The 23,908-nt window shown below is 39.4% G+C and overlaps 1 protein-coding gene across 3 annotated transcripts in view; it reads left to right on the forward strand.

The window, feature by feature from the left end:
* Positions 1-23,908, forward strand: part of LOC149165862 (CAAX amino terminal protease family protein) — a 372,684-nt gene that overhangs the window by 306,559 nt on the left and 42,217 nt on the right. For all 3 annotated transcript variants that reach the window (XM_089432404.1, XM_089432405.1, XM_089432406.1), the window contains exons 6-7: positions 10,722-10,771; positions 10,994-11,086. In XM_089432404.1, coding sequence (XP_089288530.1) covers positions 10,722-10,771; positions 10,994-11,086 — 143 coding nt within the window. The remainder of the gene's footprint in view (positions 1-10,721; positions 10,772-10,993; positions 11,087-23,908) is intronic.

The raw sequence follows: 23,908 nt of genomic DNA on the forward strand, positions 1-23,908 counted from the left end.
TTAGTGAACCCTACGATGAGGTTTCCATCAGAGAATTTTGAGGATCTTGTATATCCCCAACTGGCAGATGTATGATGAGCCTTGTCCTAGATGACTTCTTCCTTTCCTTCAATGTCTACTGAGGTTCCCAAGAGTTATATCCTACATGTTTGTCTACCATGGATTTTGTCTTTGATGATTCCCATGGTGATGTCATTAGCTCTTGTTTCTAATGCTTCCATGATGCCATGATGCATCTTATTATCATCGTCATATCTTATAGCACAAGATTTAGGAGCTTATGATGGGACCCTTTTTGTGAGGGATACTATCTTACTCATAAGAGAGATTTGTTACTTCCTCTTTCCTTGGCCCTTTTCTTCAACTTCCTCCATCTTTTAGTGATATGAGCTTCCAAAATCTTTCTATAGCATTGAGTCTTAGCTATACTTATTCTGTCTTTCTTTGCTTGAGGACCAAGCTTTTTTGTTGGTCTAAGTGATGTAACCTTCTTTACTATAATTCCAGAGAATATATCTTCTAGAATTTCATATATCTCTCTTTATGTCTCCTCTTTTAGTATTTGAGGACCTTTGAGTGATTTCATATGATTCTTATGAGTCTCTTGATACATTCAAGTATTGTTTGACCTTCAGAGACCTTTCCATAGACATCAATGATTTCTCTTTTCTATGAGGATTATGACAATCCTCCTTATTTTATGCAAGGACCTTTTTCATGAGGACTATGGCTATCCTTCAATATTTCTATTTTCTTGCAAAACAAAGTTATTAAACCAAAAACAGGAAAGATACTTACTTGGCATGTGAAGAGGAGATCTTCACCTTGATGCTTCTTTTGCTTGAGCTTCCCATCATGAACCACTAGTATCCTTTTACCAAAACTTCTTTGGAGACCTTCTAGCATCATGACATTCTCGGTCTTGTCATCATCAAGACTGCTTTATGATCTTGGGATCATCTTGACTCCCAATTCATCTTTAAGGTATTTGAGCACATTGTTGACATGCTAGTGATACTGCTATCCCACAAGTGGACTTTATCACACTCAGTATTCCTTGGAGTGCATCAACAAACACCTACATTGAGCATTATCTAAACCATGATAGTGATATAGAGAGGCTTATGTTTTGATCTGAGCATCATGCTGTTTAAGATTTGACACTGTGACAAGTATTTTGTTATGACACTGTATCGAGACAATGATGTCTTTGTGTAGAGAGGCACTGTCTTATCACCGAAACTGCCTTCTTGCAGTGACTATATTGAGACAGTGGTATAATATGGATTGTGAGAGGCACTCCTTGGATCTATTCTGCCATATATTCCAAGATTGTAATTTATTTCATAGAGAACGTTCAATGATCAAGAAGTGAAGATCCCAAGAATGTTATGATATATTCCATCAAACTGAACATGTGTTGAGTGCATGACTGTAATCACTGAAGTTGATATTCCATGTACTGTTGTAGACTTTCTCCCCCAAACCTTCCAACTTGCTTTGATGTCCTTGAAGACAGATCTTTGTATGTCTCTTTTCTGCCCTTCCTTAGATTGCAACCATAACTCTGATACCATGTTGAAGAATCTAGGGCACATGAAGTTAATGAGATTCTTCTTGACTTGATAACTATTTGTGAGGCATTTTTAATTTTCTTATTAGCACAATCTTCGCTTTGACATTATCAGAGTGTGTTTCTTATTTCATCAAATAGCTACCAAAAACAAAGAGACAAGAACACAGGATGTCGGCATTCTGCCAGAGCCAAAACCTCTCCCTCTTGGAGAGGAAAACCCGCACATAATTCTTCTTATAGAGATTCCAATTGACGAACACCAAGTCCATGACCCTTGACTTACTATGCCACTCCAAGACCAAGACACCAATCTTCTTCTTCGTCGTTGTTGAGTTCATCATCACTGCATTACTGAGATTTTCCTTGCTGCTGTCATCACTGAAAATTATTGTGCTTCTACTGAGATACTCGTTATGACAATGAGATCATTGCTTCTGCATCATTACTCCATCTTCACATCATCTTAACTGCACCATCATTACTGTATCATCTTGCTGCAGTACTACAGAGATCTGAGATCATAGTTGTGACTATACTTAGATCATTACTCTGTCTTGATGTTGTGCCAAGACTGTATGATCCTCTCCATTGTAGATACATCAAGTCTGTGATTGCGCATATATACAAGCTAAGACAGAGTATGACTGTGGTTCTTTATATGCATGTCGACACTGTAACATTCGAGACAATAGTCATTGAAAACTAGAAGAGATCATGGTCACGAGACTGATATACTTTACTGTGATCATCATCGAGGATAACAGAGGTTTCCAGAGTCCTTTTTCCCACACAACATCACAGAGAGACCTGAGATTATGTATTAATGTGTTTGCCACCAAGATTCTATCACTGTGCTTGCCCGAGACTATGTGTCACCGAAATTTCAAAGTGATCTGCAGTTCTGTAATCCGCAGTTCTGTGATGACCCTAGCCGCCTATTTAGTATTTATAGGTGTTGTGCCTCCATAATAAGCCGACATTACTAGGTGAACCGACATGACTTTAAATTCATTTTTGTTGGCCAACGTGACTGTGTTTTACATTGCTTTGCTTGCTTGTCTTCAAGAGGATTGTGCTGGTCTTGCGGGGCTGTTCTTAGACATTCGGTTGGCCCACATATATTACATGAAGGCTCAAGAAGAGATCCTTACATATGAATTTGACTCTTTGACTTTTCTAGACCTATGAAATGAGCAAGAAATTCATTCATTTAATTTACAAAAATAATATTTCTTTTTCTTGACAAGTACAAAGATCAAAGTTACATTTGTAAATACCGAACCTAGGTATACTTTCTTCAATAGAATTGAGGTAAGTAGAGATGTCATCTTTGATGAAAACATAGCTTACAAGAAATCGAAGGATGTTCTAGTTGACTTTGATGAAAAAGAAGTTCCTATCTTTGAGGATATTTCTAGGGACAATGATGGTCAAGAATCGAGACCTACTCAAGAAGATGTTGAAAGTCCTTGTGAGCCTGTACAACAAATAATTGTTCCAGAAAATCTGAAGAAGTTTGTCTGGTTGAAAATCACTCTTCAAGAGGCAGAAGCACATACAACATCAAGGACATCTAGGGAAGGTAAGAGACCAAAGAGGTATTCTAGATATGTTGCATACATGACAAAGCTGATTAAGGCAAAACTGCCTCCTATAAGGATGCAACTAAGCATCAAGAATGGAGGAGTGCTATGCAGGAAGAATACCAGTCTATAATGAAGAAAGATGTATGGGAGATTGTCCCTAGACCTAGTGACACATCAATAGTCACTTCAAAATGGATTTTTAAGATAAAGTATGTTGCAAATGGGAGCATAGACAAATACAAAGCAAGGTTTGTAGCAAGGGGCTTCTCACAAAAAGAAGGGATTGATTATGAGGAAACCTTTGCTCCGACAGTTAGGTATACAACAATAAGATCACTTGTTTTGGTTGCTTCTATGGGTTGGAACATTCATCAAATGGATGTCAAGAAAACTTTCCTGAATGGGACCATTGATGAGGAGGTCTACGTTGAGCAACCTCAAGGATTTGAAATAAACAAAAGGGAAACCCATGTCTACAGGTTGAAGAGGGCTCTACATGGCCTAAAGCAAGCATCAAGAGCATGGTATGCAAGAATTGATGCATACCCCTTGAGACTTGGTTTTACCAAGAGTACTACAGATCCTAACTTATATATCAGGGTGGTTTGGGATGAACCAATTATCATACACTTGTATGTGGATGATCTCTAGTTACAGGTGTAGAGCATCATATTCATGAATGCAAGAAGCAATGAGCAACACAATTTGATATGAAGCATCTTGGGATTATGCACTATTATTTGGGTCTAGAAGTATGGTAGAAGTCAGGAGAGATATATCTTGGTCAAGGTAAGTATGTGATCAAGATGCTTCAAAGGTATGGCATGATGGATTGCAAGCCCATTATGACTCCTAGGAGTTTAGAGTCTAACCCAGTAGATTTGACTTGCTACAAACAGTTGATTTGGTCCTTGATATATTTGGTAAATACTAGGTCAGACATTTGTTTTGTAGTAAATGTCCTCAGTCAGTTTTAGATGGAACCAAAACATGATCATTAGATTGCAGCTAAGCATATCCTAAGGTACTTGCGTGGGACTATACATCACTGCCTCAAGTATACTGGGAATGAAATCCAACTTACAAGATATACAGATTCAGATTGGGGTGGCAGTGAGACAGATGAAAGAAGCACAACAGGAGGATGCTTTAGCCTTGGATCTTCCATGCTTTCATGGATGAGCAGAAAGCATGATATAGTTTCTTTGAGCAGTGCTGAAGCTGAGTATGTTGCTACAAGCGAGGTCTATCAGGAAGCAGTTTGGCTCAGGAAGTTGTTAGCAAACTTATTCGAAGGACCACTCAGCCTTACATGGATATATTGTGATAATGAAAGTTGCATAAAACTAACGGAAGACGTAGTGTTTCATGCTAAGACGAAGCGTATAAATAACAAGTACCACTATATCAGAAGCTTGGTATGAGATGGGGTCATAGAGCTGTACTATCTACTTATAGATGATCAGGTGGCTAACATATTAACTAAAGTGTTACCAAACAAGAAGCTTGAGTACTTGAGAGGCAAGCTTGGTTTGGTGGATATCTCTTCCCTGGTTGAGAGGGAGTGATATTGGATAGTTCTTGTCTTTATGGTTAGGCACTAGACTAGGACTAACAACCATAAGTCTTAGTGAAGGCCATAAAGAAAGAATGGAGTCCAGAGGATTGGATAAGCATCTAGATTGAAACTTCTTATGGATTAGAGAATCTAGGGAAAGAAGTTGGTGACCAATGCTCTTTGAGGATGAGGTAGGGCATCCAAGATAAGAGTAGTCGAAGAGGACCGATATTCTTTGAGGATCCAGGTTTGGGAATCCAAGATAAGAATAGTCCTAAAAGGACATACCTTGTGGACATCCAGATGGGGTATGTACCTTGAGAGGTAGTGGCAGCTCATGTAAAGTCTCCCATCATAATGCTCATAATTAAAGATGAGCTTGTCCAATTAGGGCCTTCAAGTATAGTGTTGGTGACGATAAAGATGCTTGAAAAAAAGATGGCTTATCAATCCAACTCCTCTTATGAGAATGCTTCAAGATTGAGATTCCTTGTACCATGAATATCTCCCTAGTTAAGAGGGAGTGTTGAAAATTGTAACTAGGTTCAGTTTTCATTATGATGTAATTGTAATCATGACATTGTATATTCTTTATAAAGAAAGAAAAATGAAAGAAAGAGAAATTATACTTTATTTTTGGAGTATGGGTTTCATACTCAAGTTTGAGACAAAAGCATGTTCTTCGCACTTTTAGGTCTTCTAGGTCTTTCTGGGATAAAGAATAATGTTGGTCTTGTGCCGTAGTCCCATTTGGACTCATTGTAATGAAGGACAATATTCATTTTATCTTGTAAAAGCCATGGATAAGCCCAAGACCAAGTCGGCCCAAGGGCAAGGCCAAGTCAGCCTAAGGGAGGGCTATTCGACCCTCAAGAAAGGCTATAAATAGGAGGGAGCTAGACCTCATTTGGACACTCATCACAAGATAGTTCGATCTGCAATAACAAAGGTGAAATAGAGTAGCTGGAGGACCAAGAAGAGGAGCAGAAGTCAAATTTTGTCAAGGGTTATCTTTCTCTTTGTCTCACTAGGGTTTGTGAAGTTTCTAGATACAAGAAGCCGCAATTCTAAAGCAATTCCTGGGGGTCGAAATTGCAGGGCCGAAATTCTATTGCTGGGGTCAAAATTGCAGTGGTTGTGTTGCAATATCGAAGTTTTGAAACTGTTTTGAAGCAGATCTTGCTGGGGGCTGGCTTGGGTCTAGAAGGGCTGGTTGGATTTGGTTTTTGGGTCTTGAAAGTTTCTTTGTAAAGCAGATTCTAAAGAAGAAGAGAATCATTTTCTAGGTTTTCCCCTTGGAGGGGTTTTTCCCTAGCTTGGAGCCTATATCCTGTATACTTTGTCTCTTTGTGATCGTCTTGTTTTGGTAATTACTTGATGATCAAAATTAAAGAAGTAATGAAAGAATATCTAACATCACAAGTATCAAGTTAAGGAAAATAAGTTCTAATCTGCAAGTCTGCAGATTTTCCAGTAGGGAACAGCTGCAATGTTAGTAGAAAAATATGGAAAAATTCCAAGTGAAATTTGCTGAAGAAATAAGCAAATTCTACTCTAAAACAACTTAAGAAAAGCCAAAATAAATTGACCTTACCTAGCTGCTTATTATTACTTCTAGGAGAACAACAAATTAGCACTTAATTTGTTGGATATGACAATGAAATTTCATAAAAATAAACAAGGAATTTTGTGAGATTTTTCTAGAACTTGTAAGAAAGAAGAAATGAAAGAGATTGAGTGGAATTTTTAGGCCAATGGAAACTATTGTTGGTGCTTAGTAGGAATGCAGCTCCTTATGTGTTGAAGGACAATGGATACTTTATCCAAAGATGACCCAATCCTTCAATTTTGAGACACCTGCAATTTCTTAAAGACTTGCCAAGAAAATGCTTAAAATAGGTGCAATTTTAGATATGAAACCTTGAAAACATGGCAATCAAAATAGAAGAACATGTAATCTTTAATTCCAAATGTAAGACAACAAGAAGATAAACAAATAATCAAATTTGTTTATCTACTCCTATGGGCAGAAATACCCCTTTAGAGGCCTATAATAACAAGAAATTCAAGACAATACATTATAAACAATGTTACCTCATGTAAAAATTAAGCCACCACACAAGACAAATGCACCATGGTAGCCTCCAAAGCCTTTTTCTTGTTCCAATACAAAATGGTAAAACAATTAAAAACAACAATCTCTTCCCCACTCTTTCCAACCTCTAACCGCTAACCACTAACTTGGAATAGAGGATAGTGCTTTTTTTTATAGAGCAAGAGGGAAGAGTTTCCAAAGAGCGTGAATGCCCTCAAATAGTTAAACTTGCCACATGCCCACTAAACTCCCCCTTACTCGTCACTTAACTTCTGCTAACTTGTCTCTAACCCGTTATTAACTGGCTGTGAGTCTTAGTGAGACTAGAGACAAGTAAAACATGCCACTTAACTCCCCTAACTCGTCACTTAGCTCCCCCTAAATTGTCTGCAACTCTTTATTAACTAGCTGTGAGTCTTAGTGAGACTGGAGACAAGTAAAAACATGTTTCCTTAAGAATAGGGAGCTAATTTATTCACCTTTTTTTGTGTGAATAATATATTTTTATGAGGAAAAAATAATATCTTTTCCTCAAGAAAGGGGTACTAAGGTAAAGTGGGTACTCTAAGTTGGAAAATGAGTACCTACATGCCATATGAAACTTCCTAGTACCACTTTTTTATTTGTTACATGAAGTTTATTTAAAATTTTCCATTTTTGTGGAAAATTTTTAATTATTAAAAAATCCTACAAAAACCTAATGCAATTCTGTAAGACTCAATATAATGCCTAGCATGGTAATATACATTGACCCTAGACTTAGATAACACCTTTAGGGCCTAGTTATTAAGACGCACTCCAGCTTTGGAGGATGTGAGTGAAAAAAATCAATTAATTATTAATTGCTAAAAAGAAAAAAAACAATTAATGAAGTAAAAAACACTCTAGAACAACTTCCTTAATAACCAAGTCCCAAGGGGTTAAGCTTTTCACTTAAGTTCGTCATGCTAGTAACATTTTTTACAATCTCCCATGTGGTACGGAAATTGCATAGAGGAAGAAAGAGAGAAGAAGGAGCGAAATTTCCCTGCAGGATTTCTGGATTTGAAGCATTGACCGGTGCCTTCTTTCTCTGCTAGGTATATCTGGCAAGTAACAGGTACCAACATAGATAAAATATTTTATCATAAATAACCTAAGCAAACGTTTCTAATTTACATGAAATAAACCATGGGGGCAACCTCACATCTTTTACATGTGTCTGTGGATTAGGACATAAGGTATTTCCTAAGTCATGTTGGTTAGAATAGATAAATTATGCAAGTTGTGTAATGGTAATAAACGGGAAACATATAGGAGAACTCTTTAAGTCATTAGATGATGAAATGGGCCTATATCTTACTTATCTAGTTGATTACACTGTGGCTAGGAGTTTTGTTGTTGTTGGTTTATTATGTCATCCGCTGAACCTATAACCTGTACACACAACACAGACATGGTATGGTAAATTGCAAAACAAGAATACATGGAAAATTGGTAGATGCATGTCACTTCATATCTTTTCCTTTGCAAACAAACACATGCTCATTACTTTGTTAATTGCTGGGTTGGAGGGAAGAAAACAAGATGGTCTGTAGATGCTCCTATTTAAATTGCTGGCCCTCATCTGAATATATAAACGTGTCAATGCTTGGTGATGTTGATGTAGAGGAAAATGCTTCTATTCTTATTTAATGCTGGAGTAATAATATGCTTCTAAAGCATTTCTTTTCTTTATTAATGCTGTAGTTATATACTTAGTTTGTTAATGGAGTATCATGAAAAAGGTGCTAGGTGAAACATTGGTGTAAGCAGCGTTGGTGGTTGGATACCACAGTTCAAACCAAGTGCATGTTTAAATCTTCATTGCCTTGTTTTATAATTAAGAACCATAGATTCAGCATTGCCTTGAAGGAGAGTCCTCAATGTGATGTTTGTGTCTAATCGAACAATAGATATAGTTGTTCATTCATTTGATTAATGAGCGTGGAAGTGCTGGGAATGTTTCGAAATGAAACAACCTTTATTAATAGTTGGAAACCAGTGTAATAGAAATTGGGTTTTCTGGACAATGGTTCAAGCAATTTCATACATAAAATAAACAATTGAAAGCATAACACACAGACACATGCTGGTGTTAAAGAATTTATAATTTTATATGCATTGTTGTAATCTGTCTTTTAAGCAATTGCAGGGACATCAGTTGAATTTACTAATTTCACAGAAGATCCGTGTTGGTGAAATGAAGAGGCCATAGGCCTATTACATTACAGATCAGCTTGACTCTTTTGACAATGTCTTTCTGCTTGCTTTTCATTTTGCTCACAGAGAGATCGCCTTTGCCTATACATTCATATCTCTACATTGAATGCATTATCTATTAAAAAAATGATTCCTTTAGCGCCTTGCATATCTGAGCTTTTTCCTTCTGGTTTACAGTGACCTTGTATATTGACAATCAAAGCCAAACTTTGTTCTAATAAATTCAATGATAGATTCTTATATATTCTTCTTCCTTTTAAAAATAAAATGTCTTATATTTATAGAAACATATTTACAAACAGTAGAGAAAAAAGTGGAAAGGTATATACAATGGACAACATAACCCCTTCCCAGAAATTTCTAAAACTGAGATAGATACGGAATAAGCTATGTGATCTAAAGATTGGGCATCTTTATAGTGTTCTTGAGCAAGAGCTGATGGTGTAGCTCATCCCTCCACATGGAACAAAATGCAGACAATGAGCTATCTTGAAAGTGAAACATGTGCAAAACTATGTAAATGGTTGTTTCAAAACTTGATGTATTTTGGTTTTATGTGAAAGTTATGTACTTGTTGGAGATAGAGTATATTACCAGGAATGTTGGCTTGTAAAAGTTTCTGCCTATTTAATATTAACTGTTACCTTAAACTGACTTCGTGGAAGTACCCATCTTTTGATAAATACAATATTTAATTCATTGAGCTGAAGCTGGTGCTCATTTGTCACCACATTAAAGTTAATTGAAGCATGCTTCTATTAGTGGAATGCATTCAAATGCCTTCTCCATAATGCTTGGAGGATTGCCTTAGAGATATTCTATGTGAGGAAGTACAATTGACTTCACCGGGCTTGTGATGAAGCAAGTGTTATGAGGGACATATGGGAAAACTTGTGCAATGCCTACTATCTCCTTGGTCTTTTTATGAATGCAATTATGTTATGTAACAACTGATCAGCATACATAGTGAGTAAATAAGAATCAAAGTGCAGTTTCTAAAGATAAAAGAAGTTAATGAGTAGTGCTGTACTTCGGCTTCAGAAACATACTGCATCAGTCCTTGATTCTACATAAAAGAATTATTGTAGTAAAGAAAGTTGAAGCATGTAACATATGGAAGTGATTTCCCACAAGAACTTCCTATATGAATGGTCCATAATTGGAAGCACCATTTAGAGAACTTGATATATGAAATGTCAATTGGGTTCATCTTGGGTGGTTGTGAGGAATGATTGCTATCCTCCCTGCCCAGGTTCAATTCTCATAAGTGACATGATGAGCTTTGCTGTAATGACTTCGAACCTTGTTATTGACACTGAACAGTCCCTTGATGACCAAAACATAAGATGTATGTTCCTCATATGGAATATAAAGATATTTCGCATGAAAAATAAAATTGGTAATATGAATTCTTTATTTTTTATTTAGATAAATTGATCAGAAAATTAGCTTTCTGAGTGATTCCATGCTACTGATTGAATTAGAGACCGTTGGTTGTATGCCTGAAAAATATAGTATAAAACTTGGTTGCTTCTTTTGTAGAAGCCAAATTCTTCTATTTTTGACTTTGACATTCAATTGACAAAAATATCTTTAGTGGTTTTGCTAGTTATTTTAATATGTTATTAGCTATTGGCCTTAATTCCCTTTTGATTTTCCTGGCAGGTCGATGCCTTGTTGCTTCTTCTACCACTGATTGGTACATCCAATGTTAGGTAATTTATAAGAACCCATTCGTTTTAATCTCAAGGTTCTCAACCTTTTTTTAATGAGATTTCATGTACTTTTGTCCTTGTGATCAATGCTGCATGTAAAATAATACTACTCAGAATAGTTGTTTGTGGATTATGATTTCTAGTCTATGAAAGACACAAATCTGAGGACAGCCTTCTATGATTCAAAGTCTCTAATCTGGATGTGTATACTTTGTGATTCAGCACGGCCTGTTTGATAGGTGTAACAGGGGTTTTAGCGCCACTTTATGAAGAAACAGTATTCCGAGGTTTTCTTATGACATCATTTACAAAATGGTAATTTTTGTTGCATTTTTTCTGCTACAGGTGTAGTCTATATTTTCCAGATTCTTATGTTTGATTACCTTCTTTCTGGAATAATTTGTTTTTCTTTTTGGAAAATGCACCTTATATTTCATTTCTAAACTCTAAAAATACATGAAGAAAGTTACATCATAGAACCGAAGCATGACCGCACAGGTTACCCCTCCCTACATAGGTGAGGGGAGCTACCATGTCGACTTTCATTCCATGATCTGAAAGGAATCTACATCTTTCCAGAAAGATTAAATCCTGGCTAAAATCTGTATAACTAACAGTCATTTAAAGGTTGTGAATCCTCCCAAATGAAATGGAGTAGTTGACCCATTAATGTTGGACACCTAATCCTCAATGGGTTAGTGTGGAAGTCGAATGGACAAAAGCAGTCCAAGAGACCTTGGGATCTGAAACCCAAGAGTCACATAATGTACTATAAATGTATATCTCATGTTAATAAAAAATGTATTGCATGATTTATCTTTCACATTGTCTTTGCTGTCCATGTGTGTTTAACATGGTATCAGAGCAGGCGTATTCCTGCCCTGCATAATTAATTTGAGCCATTTGTTTTATGGCCTCTCTGTGCAGTTTATTTCTGCCATAAATTTTATGAATATTTTCTCATGAATATTGTCTCAGCTAAATTTTAGCTGCAATCTGTTATTTCTCCAGCGCTATTTTTATTCACCTATGCTCTAAAAACGCTCATTGCTCAGACCTGCCATCTCTGCCCTAGCAAGAACGTATCTCTGACTGCAATGTATTCCTCACTATGGCCTCTGCGCATTCCTCAATTTGTAATGCTGGCCCTTTGATTTAAACATTGAAGTGTTACCTGCCATTGCCTGCCAGAAATCCGTTGCCTCTCCTGACTGACATCTCTGTCCATTGCTCCTGTACTGCGCACTCTGACATATGCGTTTTTAAGTAAATGCTGAACGTTTGTCTCTCTGCGCATTGATTGCCTGTCTAAACGGTTTCGCTCTTAAAACTTGCGGCCAGGGCTCTCTGCGTCTTCTGATATATCTCAGGAAAGGAAAATTACTTGCAGCATTTGTGAAATTTTGAATGCAACGCGATATCCGGGGTTTTAAGGGAAGAAATCCGATTTCTTCTGGTTACATTCTTCTTGAGTTGTTATTATGTTGTAATTTATTATCGTTTGGGCTTTATCAGGGTTTTGGATGGGGCTTTAAAAATGCGTTCCGAGGGATTTTTAATTGATTGGTCTGATTTATGGGTTCCAACCTGGTATGGAAAATCCTGAGATTTTCAATTAGTTGAGATTCCCAAGAATAGTTGAATATAGGCTTCCGCATCTTGTTTTTTCTTGGTGTCTGTAAGAGGATTGTGGTAACAGATTGTGTGAATAGAGAACTTCCTATATTCAAATTAAAGTGGATGGTTGCCAACAAAAGGCCTGCTGCCGATGCTCGCACCGAAAAGCTGTGAACGTCATATTGTTTCCTTAAGAAAGCGAGGGACAGTCGCTTCCACGTGCCTGTGAAGAAGCAGTACGCCAAGCAATCCAACGGGTCCGAGTAATGGAACAAAAGAAGCCATGGTTTCTTGTTGGGAGCGATTGAAGTTCAGATTGAAGTTCAGCTTGATTCTCCGCTGAAGAAGTCTGCAAACAGAGAGAGACGGTGGCGTGGCTTTTCCTCAGAACCGGAGTGGAGTCGTGGTGGTGGAAGCCTTGCAAGCTCTTAAGCCGATCAGTGATTGCTGCTCCCATAAAAAGGGCGCTTGTTGCCACTGTTGTACGTGACTCGTGGAGGAGACCAGGCTTGCCATGAAGGAGGTAGCCTTCTTATTTGGCGGACAGTATTCTAGCCATTGTTGCAAGCATAGCTCGTGAAATACGTGGCCGCAGAGGGACACAGACTGGAGATCCTCAATAACGGGCTTGACATCTTCATAGCAGATTGCACAAATGACCTTGGCCGCATTTCCAGTATCTCTGATTTCACCGACCATTCTCTCCGCTGTTTTTTAATCGCATGTCTTGTGTGTGTCGTTTCAATTTCCTCAGCCAGTGGTAATGCATTGGCAGAGTAACGTTTCTGCTCAGCGCTTTACAACATGTTTGAGTGCCGAATGTGAGCTCTTTGGGCGCTGTGTGAGTGGAATGTGAGCGAGCTCCATTTCGAAGATTGTGATTTGTATTGTACGTTGAGTTTATTGATGCATCAAGTTTTGAATGTCTTGAATTTATTCAAACGCCCTGTGATTGGTCATTCAAGTTAATTGGTATGGCGTTGGGCTGGTCATTGAACTAAATAGCTAAATTCTGTGAATTACATTCATCTGTACTACTTATAGACTTGCTGCAAGGACTTCTCAAGTTTGAGCCTTCGGAACGTTTGAAAGCTTCAGAAGCTTTGAGTCGTCCATTCTCTTGATTTTGATTATTGCTTTGGCTGTAAATGATCGTAATACTGATACTGACATTGAACCCAGAACATGCTTCCATTAACAGAATGTATCGAGGTTGAGGGAAACGGTGAAACTGTATATTGACTACAAGTACAGAAGTCCATGCAAAGGATCGAATTCTCAGAAAACAGAGCAAGAAATTACATAGGATCTGGTGAAGCCTTTGTTACGGCCTACCGTAGATGTTGTTGGGATTTTTGCTTTTTGGCTATTATTGGTTTTTTTCCCTGTAAACAGAGCAAGAAAATTACATAAATGTGTGCTCTGATGTATTTATTCTGCAAAACCACATACACGCGTGCTATGTTGGATTGTTATCAACTTTGTTGGTATTACAATGGCTATTGAAGAGAATCGACCACATTAGGGGATCTCGGCATTATCTGCAAGCTGGAATCCAATGGAATTGAGTGTGTAGCTATATGTCATTGAGTGTCTTCATTACTCTTGGTGTCTTCGGGCCTGTGCATTGACAATTTTAGACATTGAGCTTATACATAAACTAGTTCAGGTTTCTGCATGGAGACTTTGGAGAGAAGGAAGTCACGAAGTGATTTATCTCTAGATGAAGTTTTGGTATAGCCACGTATGGAAACATATATTTCTTCTGGATTTTAGTTATGCCGCTGGAAAACAATCTATGCAAAAGCAAAGTTGAATGTCTTGATTTATCTTCCACTATTGATTAACACTTCTACAACATTTGGCATTTTATTATTCAAGTCCAAGGGAATGACAAAGTTCATGTTTCTATCTGCAATGGTACTGCGGACAGACTTTCAGATTTGATATTTTGAAAAGCTTCTCTGTGTAGTATAATATCGATGCTCTTCTTCTAAGTTACCACAAGTTCAGTAAGTATTGCAGAGAAAGAAATCAGTTTTGTATATCGCTCATTGATTTATTTGTGTGCTGACCTGGAGCTGTATTGAATGCATCAAAAACTGTGATTAAAGCTGCCTGAATACGTTATGATGCTGCCTGAAATACGTTGAAGCTACTGTTTTAAATAAGTTTGCAGTTGCTGCTACCCCAGTTGTGGAATTGTATTTAAAATTCATTATAGTGCATTAATTCCTTGATTCCACTGCTGCATAAAGATTTTGGTGAGCTGATTGTAATCCTTTATATTGCACACTGATCATTTGTTGACATTTATAAAGGATATTGTTGTGTACTGTGAGTAGATATTACTTTTCTGCATTGAGTAGTAGTTGTGATCAGTTTTTTAAGGTGTAAATCAGACATTGAAGGAAAAATGGCCAGAACCAGTGAAGTATTACAGTTCCTTAAAACTCTGATATTATCTACTGTTGATGACACATTACAAATCAGTAAAGGATCTCTCTCAGAAATTCAGACATGTTTACAAAATGCACAGGAAAAGATCGATTTTTTGCAGCTTGAATCTCAGCTACAGCAAGAAGAATTACATCAAAATAGACACCATTCTGAACCTGTTTTTGTTCAGAACATTGAGACAACCACCCATCAGCAGCATGTTAATAATGTTACAGTTCATTCAAATAAAGCAGCAGTTGTACATGCAGATGCAGAAACTCAGTCAGCACTTCCCAAGCCCATCGTCAGACCTTGGGAACAGCTTGTCCACAACAAGCACAGAACTGGTCTTGGATATGACAAGGACTTGTCCTTTCATATTCCAGACTATGCCAAGCCCATTCAGTTTCAGAGTGCTGGATTCATTCATGACAGTTCATCTACTCTTCATGACAGTTCAGCTTCAGCTGTTCCAGACTCTGCCCCTCTTCCACAGCAACAACAACAACAACAAAAACAACAGATCGTGAAATGCCAACACTGTGATCAAGTTGGCCATTTGAAAGATCACTGTTTTGATCTTCAACCATGTAAGCACTGTCATAAAACCAGTCATTCTTCACACAGATGCTTCAGAAACAAACGTCCTGCAAGAACAAAGATTCATCTTGGATGGATCGCTTCTTGGCAATGGGCATCAACAGCCAAGAAGATATTCCAAACACATGTCAGAACTTGTTCCAGAATATTGAACAGTCTTGCAGTTGAGTTTCCTCCATCATCTCACCTTGTATCTGACAGGGGGGGAAATGATGGTCATCTACAAGCCTCAAAGTCACATCACGCGAGCCTGAGCCACAACCTGCCACACCAGTTTCAGAGTTGTAGCCCTAGACAAAGATGCCCGTGAACATGCCTTCAGTTGGAAATCTGGGACACTTCCTCTAGCAGAAGACTTCAGCTTCTTGCCAGTTTTGGAAGCATTCCAGGAACACAATTGAGAACACTTCCTCTAGTAGAAGACTCCAGCTTCTTGCCAGTTTTGGAAGAGTTCCAGGAATTGCATTAAGCATTCCAGAGTTGTTGGTTTTCCTTAAACCATCACAGGTTGAGACTTCCCTTTTCAGGTTGAAGTTTTACCTTTTATGTGGGGTGAGACCTCCCTTTTATGGTTGAAGGTTTCCCTCTTTAAAACAATAGGATCACTTCCTCTAGCAGAAAACTTCAGTTTCTTGCCAGTTTTGGAAGAGTTCCGGGAACTGCACTAAGCGTTCCAGTGTTGGTGGTCATCCTTAAACCACTGCCCTTTTTTACCAACATTTCATAGAGCACATTCAGCCTAGTGCTGCCATGCATTTTTTGCACATTTTGTATTACAGCTCTCTTCTTGGACTCATACATAACCCTTCGGATTAAGGGGGGGAATGTTGGACACCTAATCCTCAATGGGTTAGTGTGGAAGTCGAATGGACAAAAGCAGTCCAAGAGACCTTGGGATCTGAAACCCAAGAGTCACATAATGTACTATAAATGTATATCTCATGTTAATAAAAAATGTATTGCATGATTTATCTTTCACATTGTCTTTGCTGTCCATGTGTGTTTAACAAAAGGTTTTGCGCAACCTCACTTTTCCCATAAAATGGAATGATTATCATTCGGATACCATCCTAAATGCTCCTTACTAACTGTTGGATGATCCATTTGTCTCTAAAATATTCCCCTTCCAATGAAGAGGGGCAACAAAATGAATGTTGTACTAAGCCACAATCCAAATCCAAATGCTTTTGCAACTTTGCAGCTCTACATAACAAGCATAACTGTTTCAACTTTGTATAAACCAAGCAACAACTATCCGTAACATCAGAGCAATATAGCCCTTCCATAATTGCTAAACTGTTATTGAGAATTAATCACCCAGGCACTCTAGTCTTAAAGAGTGGTATCTGAAATACTTGGGCACCTCTAAAGGCTTCTGGTTTTATTTTCTTGCGTGTACCATCTCCAGTCAAGGTGATTTGTGTTGGAAAAATAACTAGGTTTGGTCTTCATAAATTGTCTTTGTACTCATATATGATGTAAAGAAGAAAGAAAAAATATTTATTTATTTATTTAAGAAGCATGGGTTTCATGCTTGATAGGTCAAGGCATCCATTGCATGCCTTTATGTTTTGTTCCAAGTCAAAAGGATGTCAATATCTTGTTTACAAGAAGTCAATTAAGACCTCTAGCTACAAGTCTAAAATGCACCACAAAAAGCTTTGTAAGTCAACCTTAAGAGACATTACAGGTCGATCTATTAAAGCACAAGAAAGTCGGCCTGCAGACCTCTATTCATGTCAGCCTAAAACTTGATCATGTCCGCGTCACAAACATACAGAAACAAGTATATATTGGAGCCTAGTCGGATTCATTTGGACAGATCATATCTGAAGTTTGATTACTTGAAAGGAGCATACAAGAACTAAACAAGAAGTGTAAGAAAAGGAAAGGAGAAACTTACTGAAATTACAGTGGCACTTCAGGGGTCCAAAAAGTTGCAAAGAAAAGTTACAGTCATATTACAGGGGTCCGAAAAGTTGAGTCATATCACAGGGGTCCAAAAAGTTGCAGTGAAAGGCACAGTTATATCACAGAGGTCTGAAAGTTGCAGTAAGGAAGTGCAATTCTTTTGTTGACTTGTGAGGACTTGTAGCTAGAAGGTGGTTTGACTTGGTCATTGGAAATCTCATGTTGATCTGATTCTATAAGAAGTGGATTGTTCGGGTTTTCCCCAAGTTGTGGGGTTTTGCCCTGGCGTAGAGCCTATATCTTGTGTTCTGTGTTTCATGATCTTCATATTTTTGATAATTACTTGATGAAGAAATAAAAACAATATAATAAAATGCCAACTAATATCACAAGTAACTATCAAGTTAGGAAAATCAATATTAATCTATAAACTCAGTGATTTTCCAACATGGAATCAGAGCCAGGTTAAGAAGAAGGCTTGAAGATCACTGATGTTGTCATGATTTGAAGATACCTTTACTCCATCAATGGAAGAAAGATGAAGTGACATCCTATAGCAAATTCTGGCCAGCACTTAAATGTAGTAATGTAACTGAAGCAATACGAGTTTTACATTCTATTCTACAAGATCTACTTCTGTTCTACAATTTGAACGATCAAATTCCAAAGAGCAATGTTCTGAAAGGATGAAGGACAATCAAAAGATATGTAAGGTATGCAATCAAATATGATACAATAATCCAAGTTTAGAAGTGACAATTATTACAATTCAAGACTACAGTAACTCGATGTATGACGTCTCCTCCAAGCATATGACAAAGATGGTATCCAAATTATCCTTTGCCTATCTCAGATCGAGATCTGGAAATCACAGAATCTAAAAGGTTTCTTCTTATATCTAACTATGCTACAAGACCTCCTTCAAAATACTTCTCAGAATTATACAGGTACTGATCACTCCAGGGACATTCTGAGCTATGTTACCGTATCCGTCAGGCCTAATGGCTGGATCCGCGGATTCCTGGATCAGAGACGGATTCAGATCTGGATCCACAGAGATCTGCCCAACTTATCTCCGTGGGTAAAAAACCGTCAACAAACGTCAGCACAAAATTCCAAATGGAGGTGAGTAAGTGGTTTACAGAGGGCTTTTTTTGCTGAACGGTGGCCAGGGTTTTGGTGAGTGTTTCGCACCAGCATGATGGCTCAGATGGGTGTGAATGGTGTCGTATTCAATTCCCTGCCCTCTTTTCGCCATAGGGAAAGCATTGGTCAGATCAGAAGGCAAACCCTCGGTTATAGTAGAGGATTTTTTACCTAGAGTGGTTTTTGTTGTGGATCTGTTGTTAAAGCAGTCAGATTTGGAAGTTCTCAATTCTCTGAATAAAGTGAGTTGCCGAAATGGAGGAGTAGATGGAGATCTGCGGTGCTTGTTTTGCCTTTCGACCAATCGGCCTTTTTCTTCAACAGATCAGGTGGTCTGGCTTTTGTTTATGAAGTCATTTTTTCCACTGCAACCCCTTCCACTCCTTCAGATCCTTATTTCTGCATAGATCTAGCTATCGATTTGCGTGAGTGTCAAGTATGGACTCCCGATCTGGGATCAAAGATATCTTTCCAGGTTTTTTTTAAAACCCTAGATGGAAAATCAATATTATTTTGGGTTCGGGCTTCAGAGTGCGTCAAACAATTGAAGAAAAATATCCTGCACATTTTGGGTATCCCGATGCTCCTACAAAGCCTGATATGCAGAGGAAAATCCTTGCAGGATGAACTGCGGTTACAAGATTATAACATTACTTCGTCATGCAGCATCATCTTAAATTTGAGGCTTCGAGGAGGCTCTCTTGGATCAAGCAATCCAAAGGGCGCAGGGGGTGTGTCCAGATCTAGTCTTCCCAAAGGAACAAAGTCGAATCAAGGACAAGTAAATGGAGGTCTTTCGTTCAAAGACATCTTCAAAGGGAAGTTTGTTGCCTCAGCCAAACTAGATCAGTCACACAATATACCCAACACCTTGATGACGGTGTTGGACCCGCCAACATGTCAAAGGGATCTCCTTGGTAAGAAGTCCCAATTAGACCTTAGACCGTTTGGTGTAGGAGTTCCAGTAGTGGGTCGTAAGGTAATGCCTTGATCGTGATGTCGCACAGAGGCAAGTAAGATAACTCTGTCAGTAGCAAGGGTGTGTCTGCTGCATTGAGTCAAGGAAGGTGTATGAGAGGTTCTAACACATAGGGGGGAGATGAGGGTGAAAGGGATCAATCACAACTTGGCTAGTAACACACAACACAAAAGGACATACACAGCTTCCGGCGGAGCAGTCCACTCGGATGCGATAGTCACATCATACAAGGAAAGATAACACGTACAACACTCACAAATCAGTCTGAATGAGTGCAACGGTTGTTACAACAAGGTTCATGTGAAGGGTCTGTTTGATGTCCGGTAGAGCAGTCGACACAGACAGGACAACATTAACAACATATACAACACATTTGCAACAAGATTCATATAATTGCATACAAATCAATTCATACACAAATACGTAAGTTAAACAACATCTGTCATTAAGGCAACCAGAACAGTCCAACTAGAATAACAACATATGCATGAACATGTGTTAGCTTTTATTATATAAAGAAGTGTAAGTTCCAATCATACAATACATCCATGTAAACCTGCTAGCCCCATCAGTGGAACGTTACAACCACATCCGTCTGCTCCTCCAAAGAGATGAACTAGCTCTGTGCAGTGGAGAAGCCAAGGCGCATTACAATATTGTCCAAGCTCTTTCCAAGATAGTCTTATCATAAGCTTGGCTGACCAAAAGCCTTTACAATGAGTTATGAGGGACTATTTATAGCAAAGGGTGGGGTGACCCTTGACATTCCCCTTTGTGACAGTTCAACTACCCTCATGACTCTTCGCCTACTCTATGACTGTTACATCTAACTATTGACACTTGACTTACACTTGACATGACTCAACATTACAATGCACATGTACTCATGTGAGACAACATGGATTGAGCAAGCCTTGCAAGACATCACTGACATTCGGTCTGCTGTGATGAGACCAACTCTTTGACATGCTTGTGATGGTGAAGGTGGTGAGTTGATGCCAAGCTTGGTCATTCGTGATGGTGTGCATGCACCTCATGGTGACATCTTGCTGAAGTGAACTCTTGCCTCTGTTGCAACCGGTGCATTGGTTCGGCTCCTTCATCCAACTCGTCTGCTAACATGCGCATGGTCTTCTTGGGTGCGGCTGAATCGGCAACACACTGATGCATAGTGTCCGTGTTGATCTTCAAGTGTGTGCTGGTGGTCATGCGCATCAACTTGCCGAAGTACATGTTCAGCTCCAGTTGGACTTGCTTCTTATCTTCGCCTTGGTGAGTGTGTTGAATGGGTTGGATTGCATGTGTGCGCTCAATGACATGCATGATACTAAATCCCTTGCATGTGATCAACAACATTGCTCACCATGTTTGCTCCGTGTCAGCTGTTGGGATGGATCTTTAACTTGTACAGGCACAATTTCATCCGTGAGTGCATGTTGCGCTCAGTACTGTTCCTGTTCCTGCTGCAACTCATTCGTCTGTTTGTGCAATTTCATGTTTTTCTTGAGTTGTTGCTTGAGCACATGCAACTCCTTCTTTGTTCCATTCTCTATCTTCGCACAATCTTCATGTTGCATCGTCACCTCATAGCCGGAGTCTCCAAAGTTGCTTTCATCATCAATGGATCTGCTTGATCTTGCAACCTTCTTCCACCTCCGTGTTGTCAACAACCCTCCTCTTGCATTCATTGCATTTAGTATGCTGTCTTTAGTTGTTGTTTATGATGCTGCTCCCTGTGATCCTGTTGTTGTCATATCTTGATTCCCTTGTCTATGAACAACTTTATGTCTTCGTGGGTAGGCAAGTCCATAAACACTTGATCGACTGCATCACCAAGTGTGCTCTGAATGGTGTCTTCGTCTCTGCTCTCCTGGAAACCATTGTGCTTGTACTGCTGAGAGGAAGATGAACACCTGTGATACTTGGAGACATGGCAACACTCATGGCTAGCAATCTATTAGTCGAAAACCAAAATAAACATGAAAACTAACTTGCAACATACCTAGGTGAATGATCATGAAGGTTGCGCAATTTCGGCTGGGAGGTTGGGAGACTGACTGCCAAGACTGCACAAGGCATGGTCTGGGCTACTGGGAAACTGATTGACTGCTGGAACTGCGCAATGCACAGTCCAGTCTCGCTGTTGGGATTGCGCAATGCGCAATTCTAGCTGGGAAGTACTGCTGGCCCGGGGACAGATTTGTGCAATTTCTTGGGCCAAGCAGCCACTGTCCTCCAGAAATGCACAAAACAATCCTGGAGGCTAGTGCTAGGCAGGAATGCGCATTTCTGTAGAGGAAGGTGAGCCTTCCCCAGATTGCGTAATGTAACCTTGGTGGAGGCAGAGTCCGGGCCAAGGTTGGCTCGACTCACCGACGGGCAACTGAAAGCAAATAAGACAGTGAATGCATGGCGACACTAAGTGATAGCAGAAGTGATCGACAGTGCATGCAAAACATGAATGAAAGATTTAGCAAACATATCAACATGCATGTGGGTGAGGCAGTTCGTCGGTTGGGCGAACGTCCGTGCAAAACAATTTCATGCATGCGACAATAGTGAGATAGCAACAAAAATTGAAACAGAGCTAGGACAAGCTAGAATACATGTAAACGACAACAAGCGTTCAAAGAAATCAAGCAAACAATACTCACACAAGAGAAAACACAAAAAGCGATAGAAATGCAACACAAGGCATGGGAAGCGGGCTTACCCCAAAACAGCTGAGCTGAATGTGCCGACTGCTCCTAGATGTGATGTGGGATGTCAGAGTTGCAAGGTTGATGTGAGGAATGAATTCTGCAGCGTCTGACTGATGAGTTTTGGTAACATCGAGGTTGTGACGCGCATGCCACAAATCTAGGGGAAGCGACACTTGGTGGGAGGTTTCTGAATTGATCCTTGCATGTAACCTCCAACTGCTAAACATAGATCCCTGAAACAAGGGATGCCTTTGCATGCTGCCTTAGGAGAAGCAGCTTATGCATGCAAGTCTGTTTTGCTCGGTCTCAGAGGGAACCGGTCAACTCAGCTGCACATGCAAGAGGTTGTTCGATTGCTTGAAGGAAATGCACATTTTTGGCTGGGAGCTGGGCTGACTGCCTAGGAGATTTGTGCAATTTCTGGGCAGAGCAGCTGACTGTTGCCCATATTTTCGCAAATTCTGGACTGAGCAGCCCTGTTGGGGAAAATTGCGCAATTCCTATTGGGCGTGTTGACTAGCAAGATTGTGCAATTTCTGGAGGGAAGGTTGGTTGCCCTTTAGAGATGCGCAATTTTCTTGGGGAAGCTGCTTAGCCTACAGCTGGACTGAGTCTGGGTGAACACTCTGTGAGGGGAATGCATCAAGCTATGATCGACAGGCTGCCTTTGTGCATGCAAGACACTGAAGCTTGTGAACTTGATGAATCAAGACAAGCTGCTGTGAAAAGTTGGAAGGGAGGTTCCAAAACGAAGCTAAGGCAAAATTTTGGAGGGTGGTTGTAGTCGCTATAACACTTGGCGACACACTAGTAGAACTCCAGCTCTTTGAATGGACCTTGTTCGTGAAAAGCAAGTCTAACACCTCCAGAAGTATTGTTCAGCTCTTAGCTCATCTTGGTTTCACACTAGTTTGATTGTAAAATGTAGCATCTAGCAAGCTCTTGATCGATTAACACTCATTCCAAGCCAAGGCAACACAGTTGTTTCGATTGGTGTTGAGGGGTATATAGGTGCACAAACAGTATAGTCGTCAAAGTCATAGTTTTATCTCTGGTGTTGCCCCGCTGCCAACAGGCCTTGACAGTACCCCGGTGGAGTCACATAGGAACGCAAGCATGGCTCCACTGCCAGCGAGCCTAGTCAGTACCCTGGCGGAGTTACTTGCATCACCTCCCTGTGCAGGAAGCCCTTCTCTTCTTTCACCTTATTCATTTTTCACTTTGAATTTTTTCGACTTTTCATTTTTTTCATTTTTACTCTGCATAACACTTATTCATTTCAGAGGCGGAAGAGGGATCCCGACTTATTGAGAGCAGAAGAGGTTGTTCCAGCAGAGAAGTAAATTATGGTATCTCTGACATGTCCGTTAAGGTTTTTCCCCTCACCTTACTCTACTTGATTGAGCTGACAAGGGTTAACCCAAAAACAACTGACTAGATAAAGTCACACTAGTTAGCGCGCAAGCATTGTGTTATCACCAAGGTTCTCTTCAACCAATACGTATTTTCCTTCGACGTATCATGGACTAAGACTAACAAGCTCATCATACATAGGCAAGATGACAGATAACCAAGTAGTGATCGCTGTACAAGCCCTGTGGTTTCATACAAGACTAACCTACGAACGAAACCAATGAACTAACAAACATCAAAGCAAAGCAAAAGCAGAAGCGAAAGTGAAAGCAAAGCAAGTAAGCAAACAAGCAAGTGAACAAACCGGCAAACAAAGCATGTAAGTAGACA

The sequence above is a fragment of the Pinus tabuliformis genome, chromosome 5_1 (genome assembly GCF_031772625.1).
Source record: "Pinus tabuliformis cultivar Carrire ecotype Pingquan chromosome 5_1, CPIR1, whole genome shotgun sequence".
Classification (NCBI taxonomy): Eukaryota; Viridiplantae; Streptophyta; class Pinopsida; order Pinales; family Pinaceae; genus Pinus; species Pinus tabuliformis.